This window comes from Meles meles, chromosome 12 (assembly GCF_922984935.1).
Source record: "Meles meles chromosome 12, mMelMel3.1 paternal haplotype, whole genome shotgun sequence".
NCBI classification, from domain to species: domain Eukaryota; kingdom Metazoa; phylum Chordata; class Mammalia; order Carnivora; family Mustelidae; genus Meles; species Meles meles.
The window spans coordinates 79,756,211-79,782,554 of NC_060077.1; the positions used below are offsets into that span (position 1 = coordinate 79,756,211).

Here is a 26,344-nt window from a genome sequence, read left to right on the forward strand (position 1 = left end):
TTCCACGTGTTCCGCTGCACGTGGGAGGGCACCCAGGGCACCGCATGTAGCAAATGACAAACCCGAAAGGATCACAACCTGGGCCTACTTGGAAAATAAATGACTACTTACTACCCGAGATCAATGAAGGAAAAAGTAAATTTACTAAAATATTTCTTTATTTGAATAAGGTCAATGTCATTTCTTGAGTTCCAGCTAGCATCAAATAACAATCAGAAAAAAAAACACTTGACAAAATGTTATCCAATTGAAATGAACAGTGGATAGAAAACCCTTTTAAACTTTAAAAGAAATATATTAAATAGGCAACGTACAGATCTAAAAAGTTGCAAGTGGTGGTTTCACATCAGATCTTATAAATAAAAAATCCCCCATATAATTGTTTAATAACTATCTCCCTGCAATAAGCACATGGACAGGAAAAGATAATCACATCTTAATATTCACAACTGTTATTTAAGTTCTTTACAAAGATTGTATCTCTGCAACTCACTGGGTCAGGCGATCCCTTATTCAAGTAATTTGTTTTCCCTAAGTTATCAAAAAAGTACAATTGTCTGAGATAAAATGTCACAGAAACTGCAATCAAGAAAGCAAAAAGCTTTAGCAGGCAGACTTTGAGATGGGAGTTTTCATGGCTTAGTCATGATCTGATGATTCTGAAGGTTTAAAAGCCATCAACCAAAGTACCAAGAGCTACAGGCAACGATCTGGGTTTAGTCGTGGTTGTTAAGAAACCAAGAATTTCAGGAGGACGAACACTGCAAGAAGAAAAGGATCCGTGCACGTGTGCTAATGTCACCGACAGTGAAAATGATACATGATGCTCTCTGCTCAGCTTTAAACCCACAGAGCACAATACTTTTTTTCCCGTGTTCCCCATGTTAGTGGTTCTCAGACACCAGTGTGCTCAGAACCACCTGACGTGCTTGCTGAAAAGTGATATTCTGAAGCCCCGCCTCTGAATTTTGATTCAGGTGCTTTAGAACGGAGGCCTGGAATCCTTATGCTTGACAAGCACAGCCCGGCCCACACGGTCCACGGACCACACTCTGAGAAACACTGATGTCCCTTTAACACAGAACAAAACATTGTTGATGGTTCGTGGCTTCTTAGTCAAGTTTTAAGCTGAATAAAACATTCAAACAATTAGAACACAAACAGGTACATTAAAAAAAAAAGTATTAGCCATTATGGCATGGGATTTTTTTTTTAAAGTGGCATCGCAGGCACGATGACTTAACACTAAAATTTTTAAATCAATTTTGTTTTAGTCCAAGGCACCTGTAAAAAACTTGCTGGTGTGAGAGAAGGTAACAAATTTAATTATACAAAATAGTAGAGAAATGAAAGAATCCTGGCAGTGATTGACTTTTCCACCGAGCAAACATTTTTCTTCAGAAATGAGCTACTTAAAGCGAATGATTTTGAGGAAAATGAACCGAATTTCAAATAATACGATGAACAGCCTGTGCGAACTGCTTTATGAGTGATCTTCAAGTAAATTAAATTACTAGGTGAAACAGAAAAGGATTCATGCATTTTCATAATAGCTCTCTCCGCTTGCACTAGTAACGCTCGGCACAATTCCTCTCCAACCGGAGCCTGAGCGATGTCCACCGCATTCGTGTGTCTGGTGTCCCCTTAGTCCGTTCAGGCACACGTGACAATGGACTTCGGAACCCTGGACATTTTGCAGCCTTTTAGCAAGAGGATTTCCCAACTTTCACAGCCCACAGCTTAAATATTCTTCTTAAGATTTTTTTTTTTTCCACAGATTAAGAGCAAATTCTGTGATGGCGTCTCTGGAACATGAATTTCAAAATGTGAATACCACAAAGGAGAGAGCACCAGAGAAGTGTTTTCTCTGTCAGAGTGACTGAAGCAGAGCGAGCGGTCGCTAGAATATTCTCACTCAGCACTCCGGGATCAACGCTACCGTGAAAAGCAATGCTAGGGCTGTCTGAGTACATAGTATGAAGTAGGTACTGCTACAATGCAGAGTTCCTCAGTCTCTGTACAGAGTTTAGGCAGTTAGCCTCGTCTGTAAATGACGTTCGAGAACAAATTTATGAAGGTTGAGAAGAATGAAATGGTACTGTTTTATACAACAGTGTAACTTCTTACTCTGGGTTCTATGACAAATGAAAGATAACAACTTAGCTGAAAGAGATAAAAGTGTTTTGAAGTCAGCAAAAACACAGGTCTACATCAGCCGTGAAAACAACACGAAGTCTGCATGTTCAAATGTCCTTTCCAGACTGATACTGTTAACACCGAGGACCACTATGCACAAACACTACAGCGACCCCTTGCAGCCTGACATTTCAAGGTTCAGCTTCCTAACAAGTGCTTCACAATATCCTTAGTTCTGGCATTAAAAAAGAAGAAGAAATCGGAAGTGTTGATTCTGTTTTTCAAATTTGGTCTTCAAGCGTCTACACGGCTTCTACTCCAGTCTCCTTGATTTAAACGACACCAGATTATATGAAGTGATGTAACCAAAACTCAATGGTGGGTTTTTTTTGGTGAACTTAAACTCTGCCCAGGACGTGCAACCTGGGCTGCATTTACACACTATACACAATGGGAGACGCTCCTTAAGTTACAAACTTAAATCCCAAAATGATTTTCATACTGTTGAACTGATGCCGTTGGCATGGAGACGTTCATGAATATGAGTGGCCATGAGCTGAGCACATTACCAGGCAAAACCGTAAAAACCATGATCAGAGCAACATTTGCACCTAAATGGTTTTTCAGGCAAAGAGCAGCTATTAATTTTCCCCCAAAATTTCCTTTAAAAGTGAAATGTATCATTGATAATCAGAGGGAAAGATACTTCAACATTCTGAAGCCTGTTACCTAGATCCTAAAGCTCTCAGACACAATATTCTTTGATTTCAAAGGGAACTGTATTAGACAAAAAGACTGCTGAATTGGGTCTTAGAGTAGGAAACTCTGACCTCTAAAAAAAGACTCTGGTAAAACAAACATGATGGGGAGCTCTAAGTTAGACCACACAGTTTGGGGGTTAGGAAGGCAAGTGTATTTATGTTAAATAAAGAAACCTCCAACGCTGGAGACTTAGGGGTCAATTTCACATCTTGGGGCTGCCCCAAGTTTCTATTATTTACCATCTCATTTATCAATATTCTGTTCAGTGGCTGTATTCTACTGGCCAGAAATTCACTGAAATTTAAATAGATTTATGTACTATGCACAAATTTACATGTGGTTGTCTTTGTTTTAAGGTTTATTCTTACTGCAAATCAATGTTTAAACAGTCATTTTATACAAAATTTAATAATTTAGATTAAGAAGCAATTTAAATACTTAAATTCCCTCAAAAAGACATTTTGTATATACATACATGATGTACACATATGAAAAAGGTGGTCAAAAGAATTTTTTGGCAGCTGCTTCTTGCTGAGTCCTAAGGAAAAAGAAGAAAAAAACCTTGAAAGTTCTATACATTTTACTTCAGTAAGAATGAGGATGGCTTAGAATTGAAATACACATTGGCTTCTGAAGTACACGTCCCATTAAGATAAGCACGCTTCCTACAGGTGCACTCCCCCGTGACGGAACAGACCAGAAATGTACTTGCTTTGTGTTGAACTGAATTTTACAAGTAGTGGAAGTTGTTACACATGTAGGTTACTTGAAGTGTTTAACATTAAACACACACAGAAAGACGTTGAGTCAAATGTCAGAGACTTACCTGTACATGATGTAACCAATGAATAACACCGTTTGTACCACTACAAATATAACGAAGTGCATCGTAGATAAACATGATGGAAATGGTGGCAGCTCTGGGCATTTTGGTCTTTCATTTGATGGCTGTAAGGCAAAAAACTATTACAATTAGTCAAACTGGTATTTTAGAAAAAGAGATAAATGTGAAACCTTCATAACATGCATGGTTAACTACATAAACTCAAGATTTGTATTTATTCATCCCATAAATATCTTCCATCCCCTTACCTTTTACTTTTTTCTTAAAATAAAGCTTACTTGTTTACCTTTTTAGTAATATCTGTGTCCACCATGGGACTCAAATTCATGACCCTGAGATCAAGAACCGCATGTTGTGCTGACTGAGCCCGCCAGGCGCCCGTACCACCGAACTTTCTGGAAGAGTAGCTGACACAGCAAGGCTTCCGCCTTCAGGGCCGTCACTAACACACTGCTGTCTGGCTCGAATCTGCAGCACAGTGATGACGACTTTTTGTGTTCTTGATGGTCACAGACCACAAATTCCCTGGACACACCCAGTTTATCCTGGCTGTACTACACTGATTATTAATTATTATTATTAATAGTATCCCCTTTATTCTCAGGGAACTGCTTGACAAATACAATGGCTTTTTCTTAGCCCCAACCTCCTAGCAGTCAACATTCAATCAGTATCTTGAAAAATGTTTCTTTCGGAGTGCCTGGATGGCTCAGTCAGTTAAACATCTGCCTTCCAAAAAAAAAAAAAAAAACCATCTGCCTTCCGCTCAGGTCAAGATCCCAGGGTCCTAGGGATGGAGCCCCGCATTGGGCTCTCTGCTCAGTGGGGAGCCTGTTTCTCGCTCTCCCTCTGCCTGCTGCTCCCCCTGCTTGTGCTCGCTGTCAATCAATAAAAATCTTCTTTTCCTATTTCCATGGGTATTCTTTCTGTTTTAAGGGGGCAATTAAATACCGGGGCAAAGATTTAATCACGGTCTCCTGACAAAACGGTTTGTCGGGTCAGTTGTTCCCAGCATGTCTGCACCTGCGGGATAGCCCTCCGCACTGCGTGTGCGTCTGTCCAGAAGCAGCCTGCGCCCTCCTCCACGGGGCACAGCTGGGGGAAACGGGCCTCAAACAGAACTCAGGGAACAGACCACGATGGTCTGGATGACAGGTAATGGTCATTAAGAAAACTCTTAACTCCTATTTGAAAAATAGGACTATCCAAGACATACATAAAAATACAGGTAAGAAAGGCAGTATCCAAAAATATAAAGGAAACAAGGTTACATGTTGAAGACCTAAGTTCTTCCCACTTAGTAGTTAAGGACCTCAGGAAAGTTAGTTAACAACACATCAACTTTCTTTCCTAAAGGATAACAGATAATTTAATTAAAGATAAAAGCTCCACGTACATATAAGGTATTAGGGCTTCCGGGAAGGTACACTGGGTAATACAGACCAGCCTCCTAGCAGAAGACAACTAGCTGAGCTAGAAACAAATCCAATCTAAAACAACACGCGTCTGAAGGCAAAGGCAATGAACAAGATGGCAAGAAGTGATGGGATCAGCATTTTTTGGGGGCAGTGGGGGGCAGGGGGAAGGCCAAAGAAAGACAACTTCAAATCCATGGATCAGAGAAGAAACTGAAATGGAAATTAGAAAGGGCTCCTGAGTGGTTCAGTCAGTTGAGCCTGAGACTCTTGGTTTTGGCTCAGGTCATGATCCCAGGGTTGTGGGATCAAGCCCTACAGAAGGCTGTGCTCAGGCTGGCTAAAGATTTCCCAAATTTAATGACAACTATAAACTCACAGAACCCAGATATTAAACCCCAAGCAGAGGAAAAAGAAAACAAAAGGAAAGCATATAATTATCAAACTGTTTAAAATCAGTATCAGAGAGAAAATCTTAAAAGCAGAGAAAAAAAGAGTACAGAGAAACAAAGACTGACTTCTCATGCGAAATAATAAAACTATGATACAGTCACACAACGGGGTTCATGCAGCTGTAAGAGGAATAAGGAGTATCTGTACCCCACTACGACCACACCGGTAAGTGAAAGAAAGCAGGGAGAAGATAAATAGGTACAGTCGGCTACTACCTGTAAAAAAGGGGAAGAGTTCATCACAGTTTCTGCTTATATTTTTTTTTTAAATAGTAGCTATTTTAACCGGCCTCTTTTTTTTTTTTTTAATATTTTATTTATTTGACAGAGAGAAATCACAACTAGACAGAGAGGCAGGCAGAGAGTGAGGAGGAAGCAGGCTCCATGTGGAGCAGAGAGCCCGATGCGGGGCTTGATCCCAGGACCCTGGGATCATGACCTGAGCCGAAGGAAGAGGCTTTAACCCACTGAGCCACCCAGGTGCCCCAGTTTCTGCTTATATTAAGAAAAGCAAGAAACAGTGGACCGAAAAACTACAGTCCCCCCAAACTGCTCCATAATAAGATAGAAATAAAAAGCCCAACTGTAAAAGTTAGCCTTCTTTGAATCATCTGAGCTTTAATCTAGATACAAATTTATAGGAAATTTACATTGAGTGTAATTATGCAAACGGCTGGCTTCATAATTACCATCTTGTTACTTATTTCCCACTTCCTCAATCTGTCCCCAGTCTTTTAGAGCTATTCCACACAGTCTTGCAAGAACGGCCTTGAGCGTACCAGTATGTATGTTGTTTTTTAAAGATCTATTTATTTGAGAGGGACAGAGAGTGCACACTTGAGAGTCAGGAGAGGAACAGAGGGAGAGAATCCCAAGCAGACTCCCCGCTGAGCACGGAGCCCAATTAGGAGCTCGATCCCACGACCCCGAGATCATGACGTGAGTCGAAATCAAGAGTTGGATGCTTAACCAACTGAACCACACAGGTGCATGTAGGTATCTGTTTTTGGTTTTTTTGCCAGTGTATCAGAGAAAAATGCTAGGTTAAATAGGCAAACAAATGTGTATGTTTGCTATACATTATTAAATTCTCCTTCCTAAGGGTTAGGCCATCTTGTACTCCCTCTAGCAATGTGCTTACGGAGTTCTTCTCAAGCCTTGACAATGGAGTGTGTTGTCAGACTTTGGCTTTTTGTCAAACAGGTGCGGTATCACAGGAGAGTTTTATTTTTCATTTCTCTTATTATTTAAGCTGCTCAGCATCTTTTCATATATGGTACAAGCTTTTCTCATGAACATTCTGTTCATTTCTCTAGCACTTTTTTTTTTCTTAAGATTTTTATTTGACAGACAGAGCGCAAGCGGGGGGGGTGCAGGCAGAGGGAGAGAGGGAGAAGCAGGCTCCTTGCTGAGCAGGGAACCTAATGTGGGGCTCTGTCCCAGGAGCCTGAGATCAGGACCTGAGCCGAAGGAAGACGCTTAAACGACTGAGCCACCCAGGCGCCCTCTCTAGCATTTTTGATCAGGTTGTTCCACATCAGATTTTTAGTGTTGGCCATTTCAAGGAGATTGGACTAGAAGGGGAAGAGGCAAATGCTACAAGCATTTGTGAATTTTGTCAGGGTTTTGGAAACCAGTAAGTAAGTTAAGGAAAAACTTAAAACTGAAAAACTTACATGTACCAAAGGTCTACTGTCAGTCTCTTACGCATATTAAACTTTGAGAACATGTCATCTATCTTTAATATTTACGGCCAATCTCTAAAAATGTAGACGGGGCTTTTACTTTAAAAAAAAAAAAAGGCCTGATAAAGTAAACCAAAACCCAAACCAAACAAAAAAGCTTTTAAAAAGTGAACCAAGTAAGAGAGGAAGAGTTGCAGGGAAAGAGGAGGATCTTGCTGAAAGAAAGAGGTGACCAGTCAGCCAGTGTCAGACCTGCGCCTCCTCAGCCCAGACAGAGAAGTGGGAGCTACCCAGCGCCTGTCTCAGCGAAGAGTCAAGAGACGTTCACCTTTTTAAAGCTGTTTAAAGACATCACCACTGATAACAAGAGGCATTTTTAAAAAAAAGAAAATTTACAGAAAGAACCTAGAAAAAAAAAGTCTGGGACTGCCAGCTCCAATGATAGGAATAATAATGTATTTTCTAAAGATTCTATTCAACAGGGTATGGAGGGGCATCCGGGTGGCTCAGTCGGTTAGGCATCTGCCCTCTTCGGCTCAGGTCATGATTCTACAGGCCTGGGATTGAGCCCCACATCAGGCTCCCTGCTCAGCGGGGAGTCAACTTCTCCCTCTTCCTCTGCCCCCCCCCCTCACTCACTCTCTCGAATAAATAAATAAAATCCTTAAAAAAATTCTATTTAATAGGGTATGGAAACATGGAATATAAAGACGTCAGGATCACATGGAATAATTCTACCTTGAATATGAAAAATGAACATTAGTATTAAGTAAAAAGTTACAAAGTATTTTTCAGTAAGTATGTGTTCATTCGTTTCTAACTAAGGGAGACTGATGATGACAGCCGCAGAGGTCACGAGCTTACCATGTTTCGCTGCACTAAGTTGTCTATGTCCCGCTTCACGATGTGCAGGTGCTCTTTGATGTCGTTGAAGTGCTGGGTTGACTCATAAACGCCCCCAGCAGATCCGGGATGCTGGATGCCGCTGACCAGTCTGACGGTTTCACTCATGGAATTCCTGAAACAGAAAATCCCTTTAGACAAGGGAGTTGCTAGAAAAATGATTTTTTTAGTCACATTTTTCAAAAGGTTAGATACACTTCAAAGCCCAATGTTAGGTTATTTTTAAAAAATCAACATTTAGAAATATTGAATCATATTCAGGACTGGAAAATAATTTTTTTAAAAGATTTTATTTAGGGGAGCCTGGGTGGCTCAGTGGGTTAAGCCTCTGCCTTTGGCTCAGGTCATGATGTTAGGGTCCTGGGATGGAGCCCCACATCGGGTTCTCTGCTCAGCAGGGAGCCTGCTTGCCCCTCTCTCTCTGCCTGCTACTCTGCCTACTTGTGATCTCTCTCTGTCAGAGAGAGCGAGCAAGAAAGAGAGACAGCGAGTAAGCACCAGTTGGGGTCAAGGGGCAGAGGTAGAAGCAGACCCCCCCACTGAGCAGATAAAGGACTTATTCCTGCAACTCCAGGATCAGGACATGATCTGAAGGCAGACACTCAACTGACTGAGCCACCCAGGTGCCTCTGGAAAATAATTTATAAAACTATAACTTAAGGGGCACCTGGGTGGCTCAGTCGGTTAAGCATCTGCCTCCAGCTCAGGTCATGATCCCAGAGTCTTGGGATCGAGCCCCACATTGGTCTCCCTGCTCAGTGCGGAGCCTGCTTTTCCCTCTGCCCATTACCCTGCTCGTGCTTTCTCTCTCTCAAATAAATAAATAAAACCTTAAAAAAAAAAAAAACCAAAAACAAAAACAGAGACGGAAGTTTAGAGTGAGAGTACCATCCTTTACTGTCTCTGGAAATGAGGAATTCTGGCGATGACCACGACCGCCACTGAAATTCTTGAGGGGCTGATGGGGGGTACTTCATCATGAACAGTGCCGGCCGACGACATCCAGTTGTTAATAACTGTTGCAACTGGGGGGTGCGGTATGAGGATGGCTTTTGTGCTCAACTTCTTTGTATGCTTGAAAATGTCTAAAATGAAAATAAAAACTGGCAAGATGTTCTTTCTGGTCTGCTACAAACTGCAGCTGAAAGTGAGGAGATAATGAAACTACCTCTGACTGTTTTTATTTTGGGACCTTTTACCAGTCGGGGCCTTTTTTTCTCTCTGTAAACTGAAGGGGGTTATACTACATGCTTCCGCTTAAAAAAAAACAAAACTCTACGATTCTCTAAGAATATGAAAATCCACAGACACAAACCAACCGCTCCACAAAGACAAAGATTTCCTTTCTTTACGGTTTTTTCCTGAAGCCTCATCCAGAAGGAAAAAAGCTCTAGAACACAAATTTAGACATCGGCGCTCAGTTTCACTTTCACATACAGTGCTCATGACATTCATTCTCAGTTAGCAAGTGGGAGTTTACGAGGACTGCTAACTACTCTAAGTGCTTTCACGCATCATACAGCCAGATGGCTAGGGTTTACTAACCACTCACTGACTCTTCAGACGTTCTGGTACCACTGGTATGTGAAAATAGCAAAGAACAAAGGAGTATCTGGAATATAGTAACATTCATGTAAGAAAGAAGGGGATCTAAGGAAATACACTTATGCGAAGTACAGGAAGAACAAACCCGAAATGAATGGGACAGGTTAGTGGGGCGTGGAGTGGGAACAGGCTAGAAAGGGGAGAGATGGGAATGGGGTGGTAGTGTTGAGGAGGGAGTGACAGACACTTTAGTGAACACACACATTTCGACTCAGAACTCCTGAGAACCACTGCGTTCACAAAACCTTCATATATCCCAAATATACACAATTAAAATCAGCCAGGATGTAGGAAGAACACAAATGCTAACAAAGAACCGAGCTCTACTATAAATGCAGATCATAACCGTACTGAAGAGAGTGGGGACAGAACTGAACTACACACCTGCCTGGAAAACAGCGCCTGCGTCACAAACTGTAAGGTTAGATGCAAAAGGACCTTTACGGAAGTCCATCCATGAGCCACTTTATGGGTATGTTATGTGCACACTGAAGTAAGTAAATGGGGATGCTTGGGTGGCTCAGTCAGTTAAGTGTCTGCCTTGGGCTCAGGTCATGATCGCAGAGACCTGGGACTGAGTCCCACATTGGGCTTCCTGCTCAGCGGGGAGCCTGCTTCTCCCTCTGCCTCTGCCTGCTGCTTCCCCTGCTTGTGCTCTGTCAAATAAATAAATAAAATCTTAAAAAAGGAAAATAAAGAAGTAAATACATTTTAGAGAATAAAAAATAGGTTTCTCCCTCCTGGAGAAAGAATTTTCAAAGTAGGAAAGAATAAGGTGAAAATCAACCCACAATGTTCAGCCTAGTCTAGTCCAACCAGAATCCAAGTGTCTGGATAATCTCAGAGTCTTTTTAATACAAATAAGAGTGATGGGTACAAAAATAAAGATATGTGTGTCTGAGTGGGTTAGTAGACATTCACATATTCCCTAGCTCTGTCCACTGAGAAGGCCTAGGAGGAGTGGCGCCTCAGGGATAGTGAGCACACCTACTGTCCAGATCTTGGGTTTCTAAATACTTTAATAAAAGGAACCAGGGCTCACCAGAGAAGTGGTTGATTCTAGAGCTGGGGCAGAGAAAACACAAAATGAGCCTGAAACACCGGTAGCACCAGAAAGTTAAGAAATGCTTAAAAAAAAGATGGGAGCTTTTTGAAAAACACAGAAGCCAACCTGGAGGAGTTCTTAATCACCACAGCAGAACCATCTGCACAGTAAATAATGACAGTATGGGATTGCAACCCACAGAATACATATCCATGAGCTCGTACGACATAAATAATTGATTAAAATAAATAAATGGGGCAGAAGTGACCTAGTCCTTACAGAATTCCAATGAACGCATGGGAAGGAATGATGAAAATAGAAAAAAAAACAATCAGCATTTAGGAAATACCTTGTTCTTGTTTCAGACAAAATGTCAATGGATGCTACAATTAGCAAGCAAAAGTTTAAACTGAAACAGGATGTTTACATTATTTACATAGTCCCAAAGTTCCTTTTCCAAAATGTATTTAAACAGTAAGGGAAAAACAGTAACTTTAAAGTACAGAAAGCAGAAAGGAACCACATTAACCAAGTGAGCCTAGCCACTGTCAACAGCAGTAAGCCATACTGACATCGTGAACATGACACAGTGTTGTATTCCTGTCAAGAACACAGAACTTCCATCCAATCATGAGTCAGCACCAGCCAGACCCGAATCAGGAGACAGTGGACCAAAGAACTGACAGAAACTGTCACAGTCATGAAAGACAGGAGGAGATGAACTACTTCAGACTGCGGAAGTCTGAAGAGATCTAGACGCAATGTGTGTTGCTGGACATGATCCTGAAACAGAAAAAAGGGCATGCATGGAAAATGGGTGAAATTTGAGTAAGATCATTAGTTTAGTTAATAGTACTGTACCGCTGTTCGTTTCCTGGCTCTGACAACTTGTGCTACGGTTACGTAAGTTGTGAACATTAGGGGAAGATGATCAGGAATATATGGAAATTGTACTATTTTTGCAATGTCTGAAGTCTAAAATTAGATCAAAATAAAGATTTCAAAAAATAATGTCAAATGATCCACTTGTGAAATTTATGAAAAAAAGATTTTTTAAAGATTTTATTTATTTGACAGAGAGAGCAAGACAGCACAAGCAGGGGGAGCAGCAGGTAGAGGGAAAGGGAGAAGCAGACTCCCCAGTCAGCAGAGAGCCCGACGTGGGGCTTGATCCCAGGACCCTGGGATCATGACCTGAGCCGAAGGCAGACCCTTAACTGACTGAGCCACCCAGGTGCCCCTATTTCTGAAAGAATTCATTCATTTAGGATCGTAAATATTTTAATCATGAGTTTACAACTTAAAGATTTTATAAAATGTCAGACAGTACAAGTGAAAAGAAGTCCAAATTTGTAGTTACAAGTGGGGCTGCCTTTAATCTCTAGATGTGGATATTATCACCTTCTGTTTAACCCAATACTGTTTAATTTTCCAGTGCTAAAGAACTCACCTTGACGTTCTTGTTTGTCAAGGGTTGTACTGGTTGGTGCAATGCTCCAAAAAGAGAGCTTATAAAATGTAACACTTTGGCTGTTTCTCTACTCTAGGCATTGAAAGCGATTAATTATCTGTGTTAAGTGAATACTTTTTAGCAACTTATTCAAAGTTCCAAGGACACAGTAACTCCTCTCTGTTCCAACTCTGTCCATTCTCTCTCAGGGTACAAGATGGAATGGAAGAGAGGTAGTCACACATGGCACGCTTCCTTGAAAATGGTTCCGTTCCTCACAGAGAAGTTCCCGCACCAGGCATGCTTGTACCACAGTTCTGCAACTGTGTATACACAGTTCCTACCCTTCTAGGATTTTTCACAGACACTACTACACATACTCTTTTTTCTTTTTTCTTTTGACAGAGATAGAGAGATATCACAAGTAGGCAGAGAGGCGGGCAGAGAGAGCGGGGAAGCAGAATCCCCACTGAGCAGAGAGCCCGACGCAGGGCTCAATCCCAGGACCCCGAGATCACGACCCGAGCCGAAGGCAGAGGCTTAACCCATTGAGCCACCCAGGCGCCCCTACACATACTCTTTTTGTTTTAGAAATGTATGAATACTCGTCTGAAGTAGCTATGACAAATGTATTTTTTTAAAGATGCTAAAGCATTTTTTCTCTTCTGATTTAGAACAACTCAAACATTTAGGCCTATTGGTAGTTTCTGAACATCAAAAGCTCCCGTACTTTCACTCCCTGATTTATAAACTGAATCTAGAATGTGATTCTTATCCTCTTGTGGAATTCTTACAATAATAATGTGCTTGCACAGAGGGAGAGAGAAGTCATGAATTTTGGATAAATGTATCACCTAACACTCAGACATGACTTCTGCAGACTTACTTCATTTCATTTACTTGTCTCAGGATCTCGTGCTGAGCATTCACAACGGTATCCAGCTCTTGTTGGGTGATCTGGAGGAAAAACAGAAGAAGCCAGTTCTGTAGGAGCACAAGGCAGAGTACCCTTTCCTTCCTCTGTGCCGCCTCCTCCATCAGAGGCTACCTAAGGCACACATCCCTGTCTGGAAAGCTCACCTGTCCCTGCTGGGCTGGGATTCCTGCTCCTCTTTTAGCAATCTCCTCTGTCAAGGAAGAGACGTATCTTCTCTGTTCATCAAGAATCATATCTAACTGTCGGTTCAGCTGTTTGATTTCAAGATGGATACGATTCTGTCCTTCGAAGACCTGTCTCAGCTCGCGGTCTCCTACACTCTCAAATATTTCATCCGCTGAAATAGAAATTGCAAATTAAAATGATCAAAATCACCGACACGTGTAGTTTTCGCAATACCGTAAGTGACTGAAGTATCAATATATACTAAAATTAGAACATCACCAATATGATCTACTCCAGTGGTATGAGCTCCCCAATAGTAAACATGCAGATAGTCAATTCAATTGTGACAAAATTACTATATGCTTTTTGCCATGTCTGGTGGCTCAACACCTATTATAAATTAGTTCTGAACGTTTTTCACCTAAAAATAATTTTCTTTCAAATATATTATATGATTCTATTTATATGAAAAGGCAAAACTAATCTATGTTACTAGAATCAGGAATAGTGGTTGTCTCTGCGGAGGAGGACTGACTTGGAAGACGCAGGTGTGAACACCTTGGGGTGTTATTCTATGTGTTGACCTGACTGACAATTAAGTGGGTATACAAGTCTGTCATAATTCATCATACTACACTTTTAAAATCTGTGCCTTTCACTTAGGTAATAAATTTAATAATGGAGTTGAGAACAGCTGATTTTCCTTGTAAAGCTGACTGTGCTGAAAATTATTTCATTCAAACCTTTACTACAATAAACTTCAGGATATACTCACGAATCGTATGTGATATTTAAAACAAATCCAAGAAGAGAATTAAATTCATTTTTCATTTTTATCTTCATTAAGTCTGATTTATATTATTGATCATTCAGAGAATCACATACTATAAGGAATACAAAAGCTAGCTATGGCTTTATTAAACACAGCTTCGATCATCCATGCTGGTGGGAACAATCCAGATAAAACTCAGCAGATGATATAAAGCCACTCTACTTGGACCTCTCATGTGTTATTTTTGACCCGTAGCACACTTAAGTTCAACAATGGCTTAAACTAATTATTTTATTTTATTTTATTTTTTTTTTTTTAAAGATTTTATTTATTTATTTGACAGAGAGAGATCACAAATAGACAGAGAGGCAGGCAGAGAGAGAGAGAGAGGGAAGCAGGCTCGCCGCCAAGCAGAGAGCCCGATGTGGGACTCGATCCCAGGACCCTGAGATCATGACCTGAGCCGAAGGCAGCGGCTTAACCCACTGAGCCACCCAGGCGCCCCTTAAACTAATTATTTTAAAATTTGCAAAATCTTCAAATCCAGAGTTCTGTTGAGCAGTAAGGGGAGGAGAACTAGATATCATTTCATACTACTTTCACAAGATTTTGTTATTTTCCTAGGATTATCTCTGTATTAACAAGCTATGTGTGCTACTCAAAGGAAAGACATAAACTTTACATGATTTCATTCCACAAATATTTAAAGTCTCAACTACTAGGTCACATTGGGGTTTTTTTTTTTTAGGTTTGAGGGGTCAGGGCAGTCAACAGGAAAACAGAATCCCTGTTCTCACAGAGCCTGCACTTGGAGGGATCACTGTTCAACCACTTCACCCAGTATCGCCCACCACAGGCTTTCCTACGCCACACCCTTACTGATAGAAACATCAACCTCCAAGCCTTATGACAGATTTGCGCGTAGGTTGCTTCTGGAAACTGCCTGGATGTGCCAGACAAGAGCTCAAGGATGGGATGAATGTGCGTGCCGCGACCCCCGCATGGCTCAGAGCACAACTTCCTCCAACTCACCAGGATGCCCCTGAAGGTCAGGGTGGCCCTTCTGGAATTCCTCCTTTTTTTTATCCAACTCTTGTTGAAAGTGCTCGAATTCCTCCTGATACTTTTCTTTTTCTTTTTCTGAAATTTCTTTATCTGGTGTAGGCTTTTTTTGGAATTTAGGGATAGATCATTTAAAAAAAATTTAAAAGATAAGAAAATATTAAACCTCAGTATACTTTTCTTCCTCCTTCATTTTAACTACTCAACCACTAGTTGAAACGTTAACATAAAAATATTAACCATTTTACTCTTGCTACTAATAACTACAACAACACAGTAACACTAGCCACTGCCACTTCCTGAGTGCACCGTCTCATTTAATGCTCATGACACCATGAGGTGGCCAGTACCAATGTCTCAGTTTTACCAGTGAAGAAACAGAGCAGTACAGAGGTTAAGCCACTTTTACAAGATTAAACAGTAATAACAGGCAGAAATAAGACCCAAATCTGAGTTGGGCCTGCCAAGTTTTCAGCTACAGGGAGATACCACTAAAACTGGAAATAAACTTTTTTGGGGAAAAAAAAAAAATGTGTATACTTACCAGCTCTTTCCCAGGCTCAGTCAACTGAAAGGTCAGAAAAGAAAGGACATCATGGTCATCTACAAATTAAAAAAAAAAAAAAAAAAAAATCTGAAAAAGTTCCACAACAGATTATTTTTACGGTTGTGAAGTTACTGTAGAGAGATCTAGTGCTTTAAAAATAATCTGTGAAAAATTACAAAAATCAGCTCTCATCTGGTAAAGGCAACGGAGCTCTGTGAGCTTAGAGATGAAAATTCACCAGAAAGATTTACACCAGAAATAAACTAAAATTCACTTTCTTTTATCCTAAACCAGAAATTTAAGTGTTTAATATATGACAGATGATTAATAAGCAAGGGTATAAAGGTTAGTAATAAATAAGGGATAAAGGAATAAACAAACAAATGAGGAGTCAAAAAAAAGCCTAAACCCCTAAACCTGACACCAAGATCTTCCCATATTTCCCCGCAAATCTCCTTTATAGGCAGTGTCCCAGCCAAATGATACAAAATCCTGTCCTTCATGTATTTCTGGACCTCTCAACCTTTTTTACAGTACTTACCACTACTTGCCTTACTTTCTTGTTATAAACTTGACATTGCTTTGTCCTGGCTTACTGGGACAGTCCTGATTTATCCATGCTGTCCTGACATTACTAACAGCATCTTCTTTTATTCTCCAAGCGTTCCAATTAGATAACATGATCACCCTATCTATACAACATTCATCTCTGTTTCCCTCACATAGCAGATATTAACAAGTTCACTTAATCTAAAATCATATTTTAAAAATCAAATTAATTTCAGGCTGCTTAAGCTGGAAACACACTTAGCAGATCAAACCTCATAATGCTGACCTAAAATACCAATCCTGGCGAGTCATGTCTGCAAAGCAAGCGCAATTAATTCCAACCAGCAATCTCTATGCTTTCTGCCACTGTTACGAAGATTGAGATACGCAACCAGATGAAAGAGAAAGCTCTAACACTCTATGTGTTAAGTAGCTAACCTCAGGAGAAGATGTTCAGTGTGCTAGAGCACTGGACTCAGGAGTCAGAAATCCAAACCAAGTCCTGCTTTGGTTTGGACATTACTAGCTATGTCATATTTATAATGTACTTTAATGTAAGATTTGGCAAACTTAACTAAAAATAGGGTAAATACCATCTATCTGCTCTCTCCCTCCTTGTGATGTTGTAAGGAACAATTACATATTTGAAAATAATAAAAAATTATACCATGTACCCTGTAAACACAACATGATATATATATATATTTTCTAAACACAAGATGGTATTGATGTGAGAAGTTCATTTATTACCAAATGTGGGGCAAAAATGGTAAATATGTCTTGTTTAAGCTTAAGTCCCCAGTTATATTTTGTCAGGCTACCAAATTTCACTTAAATGTGCTACGACAACTTTCAGGATCCTAAACCACTTGGCAATTAACCTATTTCAGCCTTGACTTTAAATACCAACCATCAGTTGTCTGCAGCCCCAGCCAACTGTATACCTACAGAATATCAGCAGAAATGAGCAGATTCAAGACACCAAAAGATTGGCTCTGCAGTACAGCTCGTCTTAAAAGGCTGAAATGAGACAAGTCTACAAATCTCCCAGTAGACTGCTCCCACTGAAACTCAATTCACAAACTTGTAACATTAAAAGATGGCAAGATTTACCTGCAAGACCTCCAGTTGCAGCGGACACTCCAAAATGCCCTTGAGAAGGGAGAGCCAGATTGTCTGCTCTGGCACAAAATTCATAGTCATTTTTATCTGGTGTGAAGCCATTATTGATCATTACCTAAAAAAGACATACTACAGCTATAGCTTTTACAACAGGCATTGTAAAATGAATTTCAAATAGTCAATTTATGACTAACTGATCTTTGTATTTGGTCTACTAACCAACCGTCAAAAAGCGATCAGTTTTCTCTATTATAAAGGGTCATCCCCTGTCCATGAATAACCTCATTTACTTAGCATCATTATATGAGATATTTCACTTCGAAGTTTTTATCCTACAATGTGTCAAAGACTTAAGAGAAATATTTGATAATGTTCCATGAAAATCTTTCTAAAATAGAAGACTAAGGGAACCATGATGACTTCCATTGAATGGTTCATACAGAAGAGGGACCAGATTTGGTCGAAAACCCCAGTGTCAGAGCTCAAACAAATAGGAGGAAATTATAATTTTTACCACAGCTAGTCGGGAATTAAATATAATTATATTAAATTAAATAGACTGCCATGCAAGGAGTGAGCTTCTCTTCATTCAGTTGGGGAGGGGGTGTGACTGCTTGTGTTCCCTCTCTCGCTGTGTCTCTCTCTGTCAAATAAATAAGTAAAATCTTAAAAAATAAAAAAAAGACTGAGCCAATAAAGTATTCCAAAGAATTGAGAAAGGAGAAAGAAAAATTTAAACAAGATGTTTTTTATTTATTAGTATGATGGCATTAATGGTACCTTTAACAAGCAAAGTTCCCATGATATTAGAAGAACTGCTAGCTGGATATACCCACTTTCTGTATTTTTTTTTTTTTAAGATTTTATTTATTTATTTATTTATTTGAGACAAAGTGAGAGCACAAGCAGGGGAAGCAGCAAAAGGAGAAGCAGAAGGGAGGCAGACTCCCCACTGAGGGGCTCGATTCTATGGCCCTGGGATCAGGACCTGAGATAAAGGCAGACGCTTTACTGACTGAGCCACCCAGGTGCCACAGGATATACCCACTTTACATAAATATGGCCCTGAATTCATTCTGTCTACAACTAAACTCATTACCAACCCTGCCTTCCCACTCCTCACTCAAACTCAGATGCGCTGCTTCCTGGCTTAGTTGCACAACTGGCCAGAAATCCAGGAACCATGTTTGAGTCCCCCACTGCACACACCCTCCCACCCCCTAGCACAGTCTCTCCCTCCTGATCACCTCTCCTCTCTTCTTCCCTTTCCCCTGGCTCAGACAGCAAGTGGAGTCTCGCAGGGAAGAAGGCACTCAGTTCAAATCACAGTTGTGTTACTTACGTGGTTATGTTACTTAACAATATGGTATGTTAAGTAACAGTAAGTTACTTGAAACGTTCCATATCCCATTTCCCTGTGGGGATGCCTGCCCCGTAGGGATGTCGGAAAAAATAAGTGAGACACTGCACTTAAAAGGACAGAGCACGGGGTGTGGCCCACTCAGTGTAGCGCCTCCTCACAAATAGGATTTAAAGAACACTGCTGCCTAAGTCATCTGCCCAAACCACAAGTTGGATCATTTCACTTTCCTGCTTAAAACTTTCAGCAGTTCCTTACAGGATAAACTACCCAAGGCCTGCCTGACTTGCCACCATGGACCTTTCAACCCCACTCCCCCCAGTCTCCTCTATCCCCAGCCATTCCAAATCACGTGCCTTTCCCAAATCTTTCACCAGTCCCTGTGCCTGTTTTCTCTGCCTGGAACATGCACCCCATCTCAGAAATTTCCCCTTCCCGTTCCCAGTGTAGCTCAGCTCTGAGAAACTGTTCCTGACCTTCTCCGCTCCCAGCTGCAGTCACAAGATGCTAACCCCTCGATTCCTTAATGGTCCGTGTGCTGTGGCACACCTCCCATCTAGCACAGTGATGCTACCCAAGTGTCTTCCCTCCACTGGACTACAAGCTCTTTGGAGAAAATGACCTTTCTCTTACTCAGATCCGTACTGGATGGCTCGGGTATGTATGTAATGTGTGGCATCTAGCAAGTAAGATGCTTAAACATGTACTGACTGAATGCAAACCTATGGGCAAGTTTTAACACCATATGACTACTTAGGCCAAGCTCTGAAGACACTTCTGTTCTCTCACAGTAATGCTGAGTACATAAACCGATACCCAAATTTACATGCCTTTAATTTTTATCAAAGATTCAGAATGAAAAGTCCTGACAGAATGTTGTTCATATGAGCATCTCTTAAGTGCACGTTACTTACCACCAGTGTTTTCTGGTAATACGTAATCTTTGCCCGGACCGGATAGGGTTTATTACGAAAGTCCCTCTGGCAACTTGCTAAAGCTTGACTAGCACCATCGCTAGAGTATGATGAAAGGGAAAACAAACAAAAAACGTCAGAAAGCTTCTCAGTATTTAAAAATTCACTACTTAAAATGATCAGCGTCCAGAAAGAGAATATTATTAAGTTATGACAGTCTTGGGATATTTGAAGTTACTTACTCAGAAGACACAAAGTTAATGCACAAGTTTTTCCCTGTGATTCCTGTCAGAACTATGGATAACATCAGAAGGCAATGTGCTGACAGCAAGGAAGTTTTACTCTACTACCTGTCCTTTGTGTCAGGGCAGAGTCGAAATACACTGGAGGTTTTATTTATTTATTTATTTATTTTACATTGAAGCTTTTAAAATGCATATGCCTAGATTCTACCCCAAGTTAAGAGAAGGAGACTCGGGGCACGTACTGCATGGAGCACTGGGTGTGATGCCAAAACAATGAACACTGTTATGCTGTAAATAAACAAATAAAAAAAAAATTAAAAAAAAAAAAAAAAAGAGAGAGAAGGAGACTCAGGAGGAGGCGGCCTTGGAACCTCTGGTTTAAACAGCTCCACAAGGGGAAACAGTAAATGGAAATGCAGATGAGTAACTTTTCTTAACAGTTCCTGATTGGCTCAAAGGTAATTCCTCCCACAACAAACATGTAAAAATTAAAAATGTACATACCTAATTCATACACATTATAAATATACCAAACACTTAGAAATTTTGTAGCCTACAGGGAATCTTTAAATAAATCAACATGTAGGATGTATGAGGAGGTGTAAATTGCTCAGCCATTAGTTTGGTCAAGGGTTTCAACTTTATTTTTGAAAGATGAAAGAAACATGACTAAGGGCATCACCAAGAACCAGGAACATTTTATAAGTCTTTCAAAATATTACATAGTTTTCAATAAAACAAGTCTTTTTTATGTTTGAAATCTGAGGTGGTCCATAGAATGAACTTTCATCCAGGACCAAATTTTAAAAAGACCTTTTTACCAAGTTACAAAAGACATCTCAAGAAAAAGAATAATCTTATTTCATCTGAAAACTATTCAGACTTGAAATAATCTCTTTTTATAAGGGTTCTAAAAAGTTGTTGCAACCAAGTAATATAAAAAGCACACACTTACTTTTGATGGTCATAATGGATTTGTCCATTGTTGCCTATAATTACTATAGCAGGATTGTTTTTCTAAAAATAAAAAGAATGTATTTCGTTTTAAAGTCCTTAGGTCAAAGAATTCTAGATCATTCTAGAAGTGCTATAAAGTCTCTTATTTCTCAAAATTCTAGGACTCAAAATTTTAAAGTAATTAATAGAAAAGATTCTATTTATTTAGAAAAAATTTAATAAACTCTATTATAATCATTCAAAAACAGTCTCTAAACACCTCAATAAAGACGTGTGTATGTGTGTGAATGATCAACTACAACACATATTTGAGGACTATGTGGGACAAGTGTGAGACCCAAGGGAGCTTAGTAACAGGAGGACTAGTATGCGTCAGCATTTAAGAAGTTATTAAAGTTCTCTTTTAAATTGCTAATAATAACCCGTGACAATCAATAGAGAAACTACCAGCTGAAACAAAGATCATCAATCCTAAGGCTAACACAGCACAAGTTAATGTCACTAAATCGCAAGTACATTTTGTTCTGAACTCTCCTAAAGACATCATCAGAGAAACTGGCGGATCAAAAAGAGTGATGAACATATAAAAAGGTATTAATATGTGAGCTAGTAATAGTAATGCACAGGGTATTTTCATGAAAACAGACTATAAGCCTAAACACTGCTGGTTTCACTGCCTATCTCTAAATGACCCAGGCTTATGCATCAAAATTACTACACACATCCAGGGTGCTGCGGAGGGAGGTCACTGCAAAGTTCTCAGAGTTAGAACTCCATTACGACCTCCAGTTGGTGCATGACAAATCAGGAACAAAGAGCTTTAAAATTTCCAAAGTCCCGGTTATATACAGACTAATCATCATACTTAAAATAGTTTGGAGATTTCTCAAAGTACTAACCAAACAAAAGTGTTAAATAAGCTGTATTTCTCACAGCTTAACTTTGTTAGCAGATGTATTCAAGTAGGTAATAGTTCTGACAACAAATATACCTTTCCATCATTGTCGAAAGAATCAAAAAATATTCCAACACCATTCCACATATCAGCTGATCCAAACACAGGACCCTCCAAGCCTTGATTTTCTGTATACCAAATTGCCTGTAAATATATAGCAAGGGACATTCAGAGGCTAGTGGTATGTGCACTGATGCACACATGAATTGATATATATATGCACTGATACACAGGTAAAGAAATGATCATACCAGGCCATCAGCTCCAATGCGACCTCTTCCAGTCACTCGAAATGTCACCTCAACTTCCCAGTTCTCAAAGGCTGCTTTCGTCTTTGTCCACACTGATCCTCTTTGGCTTTTTAAAGATGGTGCTATTCGAATTTGATCTGAACTTGGAATAGCATCTGGAACAAAAATCAGGGAAGAAGAGCTTTAAGTTATGATTAGGTAAAACTCAACGAACCATCACCAAACTGTTCCATATGCCTAGAGAGATCTAATTTTAACTTGGTAACCTGTACAATAATTTTGTTAGGAAAAAATTACACATTGATAGTTTCAACTTTAAAACTTTAGAGCTTTTGGGGCACCTGGATGGCTCAGTTGGTTAAGTGTCTGCCTTCGCTTCAGGTCATGATCCCAGGGTCCTAGGAAAGAGCCCTGTGGCCGGCTCCCTTAGCAGAGAGACTGCTTCCCCCTCTATCCCTTACCCAGCTTGTGCTCTCTCTCTCTCTCTCAAATAGATAAATAAATAAAAATTTTTAAGAAATAAAAAATAAAATATTTAAAAAATAATAAAATAAAATTTTAGAGCTTTCTAACAGCCTTCCCACCCCCATCTTTTGAATAGTGAAATACTTCTGGGGGAAAAAATTACAGCTGCAATACATTAAAAATTCAAGGGGCAGGAGGAAGGAAATTATGGCTTAAAAAACAAATCAACTATTTGATTCCCATTATATTCTTTTTCAAGGATCTCAAAAACTTGCATATTATTTTTTTTTAAACTGTGAACTATTTTAGCAGTTTACAAATGTCAGAAAGCTCAAACAGTGTGAAAAGAACATACCACTAGGAATCAAGAGACTTATTCCTAGTCTCAGTTCAGCTGTGTGACTTTGAGCAAATAATTCTTACTGCCTTGGGTTCACCATATGGTCACCTGTAAAATGAAGGGGCTGGGCTCAGTCACTTCCATAAAAATCCCAAAAGTTATATGCAAACTTTTGTGCATATATGCATTCTTCTAGGGAGAGGGTCAACTGAATTTCAGGTCAATAAACAGTTCTTCAGTGTTAGCAGATTCTCAAAGAGAACTGTGATCCCCCAAATGGCGGTTTGCATCTCCAAGCAAGGTTCAAATCCCAGCTCTCCCATCACTAGCTGTTTGATTATAGGCAAGTTACTCCATTTCTCTAATAACCTCACAGGCATATAATGTACAGGAGTATTTCAATAAATGGTAGCTAGTCCTGTTATAGAACTAGATACTATTACAGCACCTATCAGGCCCAAGTATGAACAATTCTAACACATCCGCTCAGATTATTATATTACTATATTAACGAGTTCTGACATGCATTCTGGGAAATAACTGTAGTAGGTCTTTACAGCTAGAACAACTGACAAAAGACAAAGCTGAGGTACTTGATTAAGATCAGCCACCGTCACCGACACTTTCAAGCACTTAAACACTGGGGCAAGCCTCGTGGGAAGAGTAGCAGACACAGACTCAGGAGACCTGGATAGGGGTTCTAGTCTACTGACACCAGTTATGTACCTTCCAAGAACCTGACTTTCCTGAGCAGTAGTTTTTTCATCTCAAAGACAGAGAACACCTGCCTTGCCTACAAATGATCAAATCAGAAAATGAAGGTGAAAGAGCTCTGAGAGCTCCAAAGGGTTACAAATTGCTGTGATCAGTTTTGTGCCCTTATGAACCCAGGATGTGTACTAACAGTACAAAAGGCCATTAGAGTTAAGAAAAGAAACACCATCGATTTGGGCTTCATTTAGGGATGAATGTAATGGGCCATGTTTAAACTGAATCTCAAATTTCTCTATTTAAAAAAACTGCTGTAAATAGTGGATCTCAGGGTAAAATGAGAAGGGAAAAAATGATGAATGGACTTAAGAAAACAGTGAGACTGTAAAAGTTACAGTGCTACAAGGGGTATTCACAGCAGGGATTCCCAGAGTCAGTATCCAGAAAAGTCAGGACTAAAACACGAATCCCTTTATTTCAAGTTCAGTCTAGTCATACAAATTTAATTCACCCAGGGATGCTACCTGACATTTTTGCAGCAGACCAGCTTAGTGGGTATAGGCTCTGTAGAGAAAGTCAAGTTAGCTAATCTGAGTAGTTAACATTATTAATTGGCTGATGTACGTGGTGTAAGTGTGAAAGACAGAAGAAAAAGCAGGCAAGGGAGAGATGCAGAAGTGAAAAAAAGGGTGAGCAAATTCATCACCACTATCGAAAACTTCAGCATCATTCCAAAACAAAAACCAAAAACCCCTAAAACTTGTGTTTGGTACACCTGCAGCATCTGTGTGTATTAGGAACAATGTTACCTTGAGAACAAAAGCCCAGCAATATATCCTCGATGAGCAGGCACACAGAAAATGCCTGCTGAGAAACAAAATAATTGTACTCTACTTCAAATACTTAATGATTTGGTCATTAGGTCACATTGAAATTTTTACCTTCAAATTATGTATTCATTTCAGTGAAACGGTCCTTCCTTAGAGTGTGATTCCTACTCAGTAATTACTTTCTGGAAATGGAATATTTTGTTCCAAGCACCTGACATTCTAAAACGAGGTATACAAACCTTTTATAAATGACTGTTTAATTACACATAATGAATGGAACTCAAAATGACAGAACTTCTCACCCCATAAAAAGGCATCTGCCACTTGTTTCAAAGGATGCATCTGATGGTCACTGAACAGAGCTTACAGCATGCCAAGTGTGAGGGCTGATTCCTTAGTCAGCAGTGACACATCAGTACAGATACGTTTTCTTTCACATATGTAAATGGCTAGCAAGGCTCTCTTATCTACTAACAGTGACAAACACACAAAGGGAATAAAACAGGTGCACAGATTACTTTCAATTACAAAAAAACAGCTATAACTCTGAAGAGGCTGTATATGTAATGTTATTTTCATGTATTAAGTGCAGAAACAACACCAAAAAATATACCCCTTCTTCTAAATAAACGGATGAGTGCGACTCTCGTTACGTAAGTGTTAATACAACTGAAAAGATCAAAGACCACACCAAGTCACTGAAAGAGGCAAATTCAAGGTGTAGAAGTTCCAGTAGTGTAACAATGTCCTCGGACATAAGACTTAAAAACTACTTTAAAACCAACTTATGCCATCTCTAGAGTCATCGGGGGTACACTCTGGAGCATTAACCACTGCTAGCACCGGAGACAAGACAGCAGGGGAGGACCGAGGAGCAGCGGGAAAGGAGGTAGGGAAGCTCCACGAACAGGTCTCAGGTTGGGATGGCCGGGGGTGGGGCTGCGGGACCGTCGCGTTGAGACGTGGCGTTTAGGGTGAAACGTGATGCTCAGAGGACAGTTTGAATGCTTGAAGTATAGGAAAGTAACAAAACACCTCGAGACTGAACGGAAAGAACGGGCGAGATCAAAGAAAGGAGGACAGGAGGACGAGCGGTGGGCAGAACGGGGGGAAGAGTCGGGCGCAGGCGGAGAGCCCTGCGGACCAGAGCCGACCTGCAGGAGGGGCTGCTGAGAAGGGTCCACCGCGCCGTGGTGTGCAGCAGGGAGAGGGTAGAGAAGAGGAGACCCAAGGCGGAGAAGGGACCCTGGCCCCCCGCCCTCTTTCCCGGCTTACTCCCCGCGTGGGCCCAGAAGGGCACTGTCCCGTCGCTCTGCACCAGATGCGGTCCCTTGAAGCTGTATTTGTACTCGAAACGGCGGTGTGGCAACGCGGCTGCTGTGCCCGCGGCACCAGTAGCCGCAGGGTCGCCTCCCATGCCGTCGCTCCCGGCGAAGCGACTAAGCGACAGCAGTAGGGCGCAGAAAAGAGGCCGAACTCTGGCCTGGGGACCCCTTTGCCTGGATCCCGCCATCTTGGATTCTAGGAAGCGGAGGCCGGCGGGAGGAGGAGGGGCGCGGGAGCCGCGGACAGCCAACAGGGCGCTCGCTGATTGGCGGAGCCCGAGAGACCCCGAGGGCAAGGGTGAGCCCCGCCCCCGGACTCGGCTAGCCCACTGCGGACTCGGGCATCAGTGGGCGGAGCCCCACGGGAGGGGCGGGGCCTGGGGGCGGTGCTGTCTGCGAGCTCCTCCCGTCCTCATTGGGGCGGGAAAGGGTCTCCAACGTTGCAAAGTTCCCTTCCCACGTGATTGGGAGTGTTGGAGGAGTGGACCATATTCCTACCTGCAAGAATCTTTTTCCTTAAAAAAAAAAAAAAAAAAAGTT

General features: G+C 40.8%; 1 protein-coding gene and 1 long non-coding RNA gene across 5 annotated transcripts in view; one reads left to right on the forward strand and one right to left on the reverse strand.

The window, feature by feature from the left end:
- Positions 1-140: 140 nt before the first annotated feature.
- On the reverse strand, positions 141-26,045 carry LMAN1 (lectin, mannose binding 1). Of its 4 annotated transcripts, none has more exons than XM_046025866.1 (14): positions 25,755-26,045; positions 22,134-22,288; positions 21,919-22,026; positions 20,926-20,987; positions 19,726-19,825; positions 17,443-17,566; positions 15,778-15,836; positions 15,204-15,336; positions 13,378-13,571; positions 13,184-13,254; positions 8,159-8,312; positions 3,725-3,846; positions 3,374-3,436; positions 141-1,071 (listed from the first exon to the last, which is right to left on the reverse strand). In XM_046025866.1, the coding sequence occupies exons 1-13, from the start codon at positions 25,990-25,992 to the stop codon at positions 3,400-3,402; spliced, it is 1,557 nt and encodes a 518-aa protein (XP_045881822.1). In that variant the 5' UTR covers positions 25,993-26,045; the 3' UTR covers positions 141-1,071; positions 3,374-3,399. The 4 variants fall into 4 exon arrangements, with proteins under 4 accessions (XP_045881822.1, XP_045881821.1, XP_045881820.1 ...); XM_046025865.1 differs by having other exon boundaries at positions 141-1,805; XM_046025864.1 differs by having other exon boundaries at positions 141-2,462.
- Positions 24,794-26,344, forward strand: part of LOC123954571 — a 41,261-nt gene continuing 39,710 nt past the window's right edge. The window contains exon 1 of the long non-coding RNA XR_006821098.1: positions 24,794-25,368. This is a non-coding gene — a long non-coding RNA (uncharacterized LOC123954571). The remainder of the gene's footprint in view (positions 25,369-26,344) is intronic.

Excerpts from the sequence above, each read along its gene's own strand:
- LMAN1 (XM_046025866.1), bottom strand. The coding sequence starts at position 25,992 with ATGGCGGGATCCAGGCAAAGGGGTCCCCAGGCCAGAGTTCGGCCTCTT. Across the intron at positions 22,027-22,133 it reads GCATTGGAGCTGATGGCCTG|GCAATTTGGTATACAGAAAA; the intron begins GTATGATCATTT and ends ATATATTTACAG. Across the intron at positions 15,837-17,442 it reads TGCAACTGGAGGTCTTGCAG|ATGACCATGATGTCCTTTCT; the intron begins GTAAATCTTGCC and ends TTTAATTTGTAG.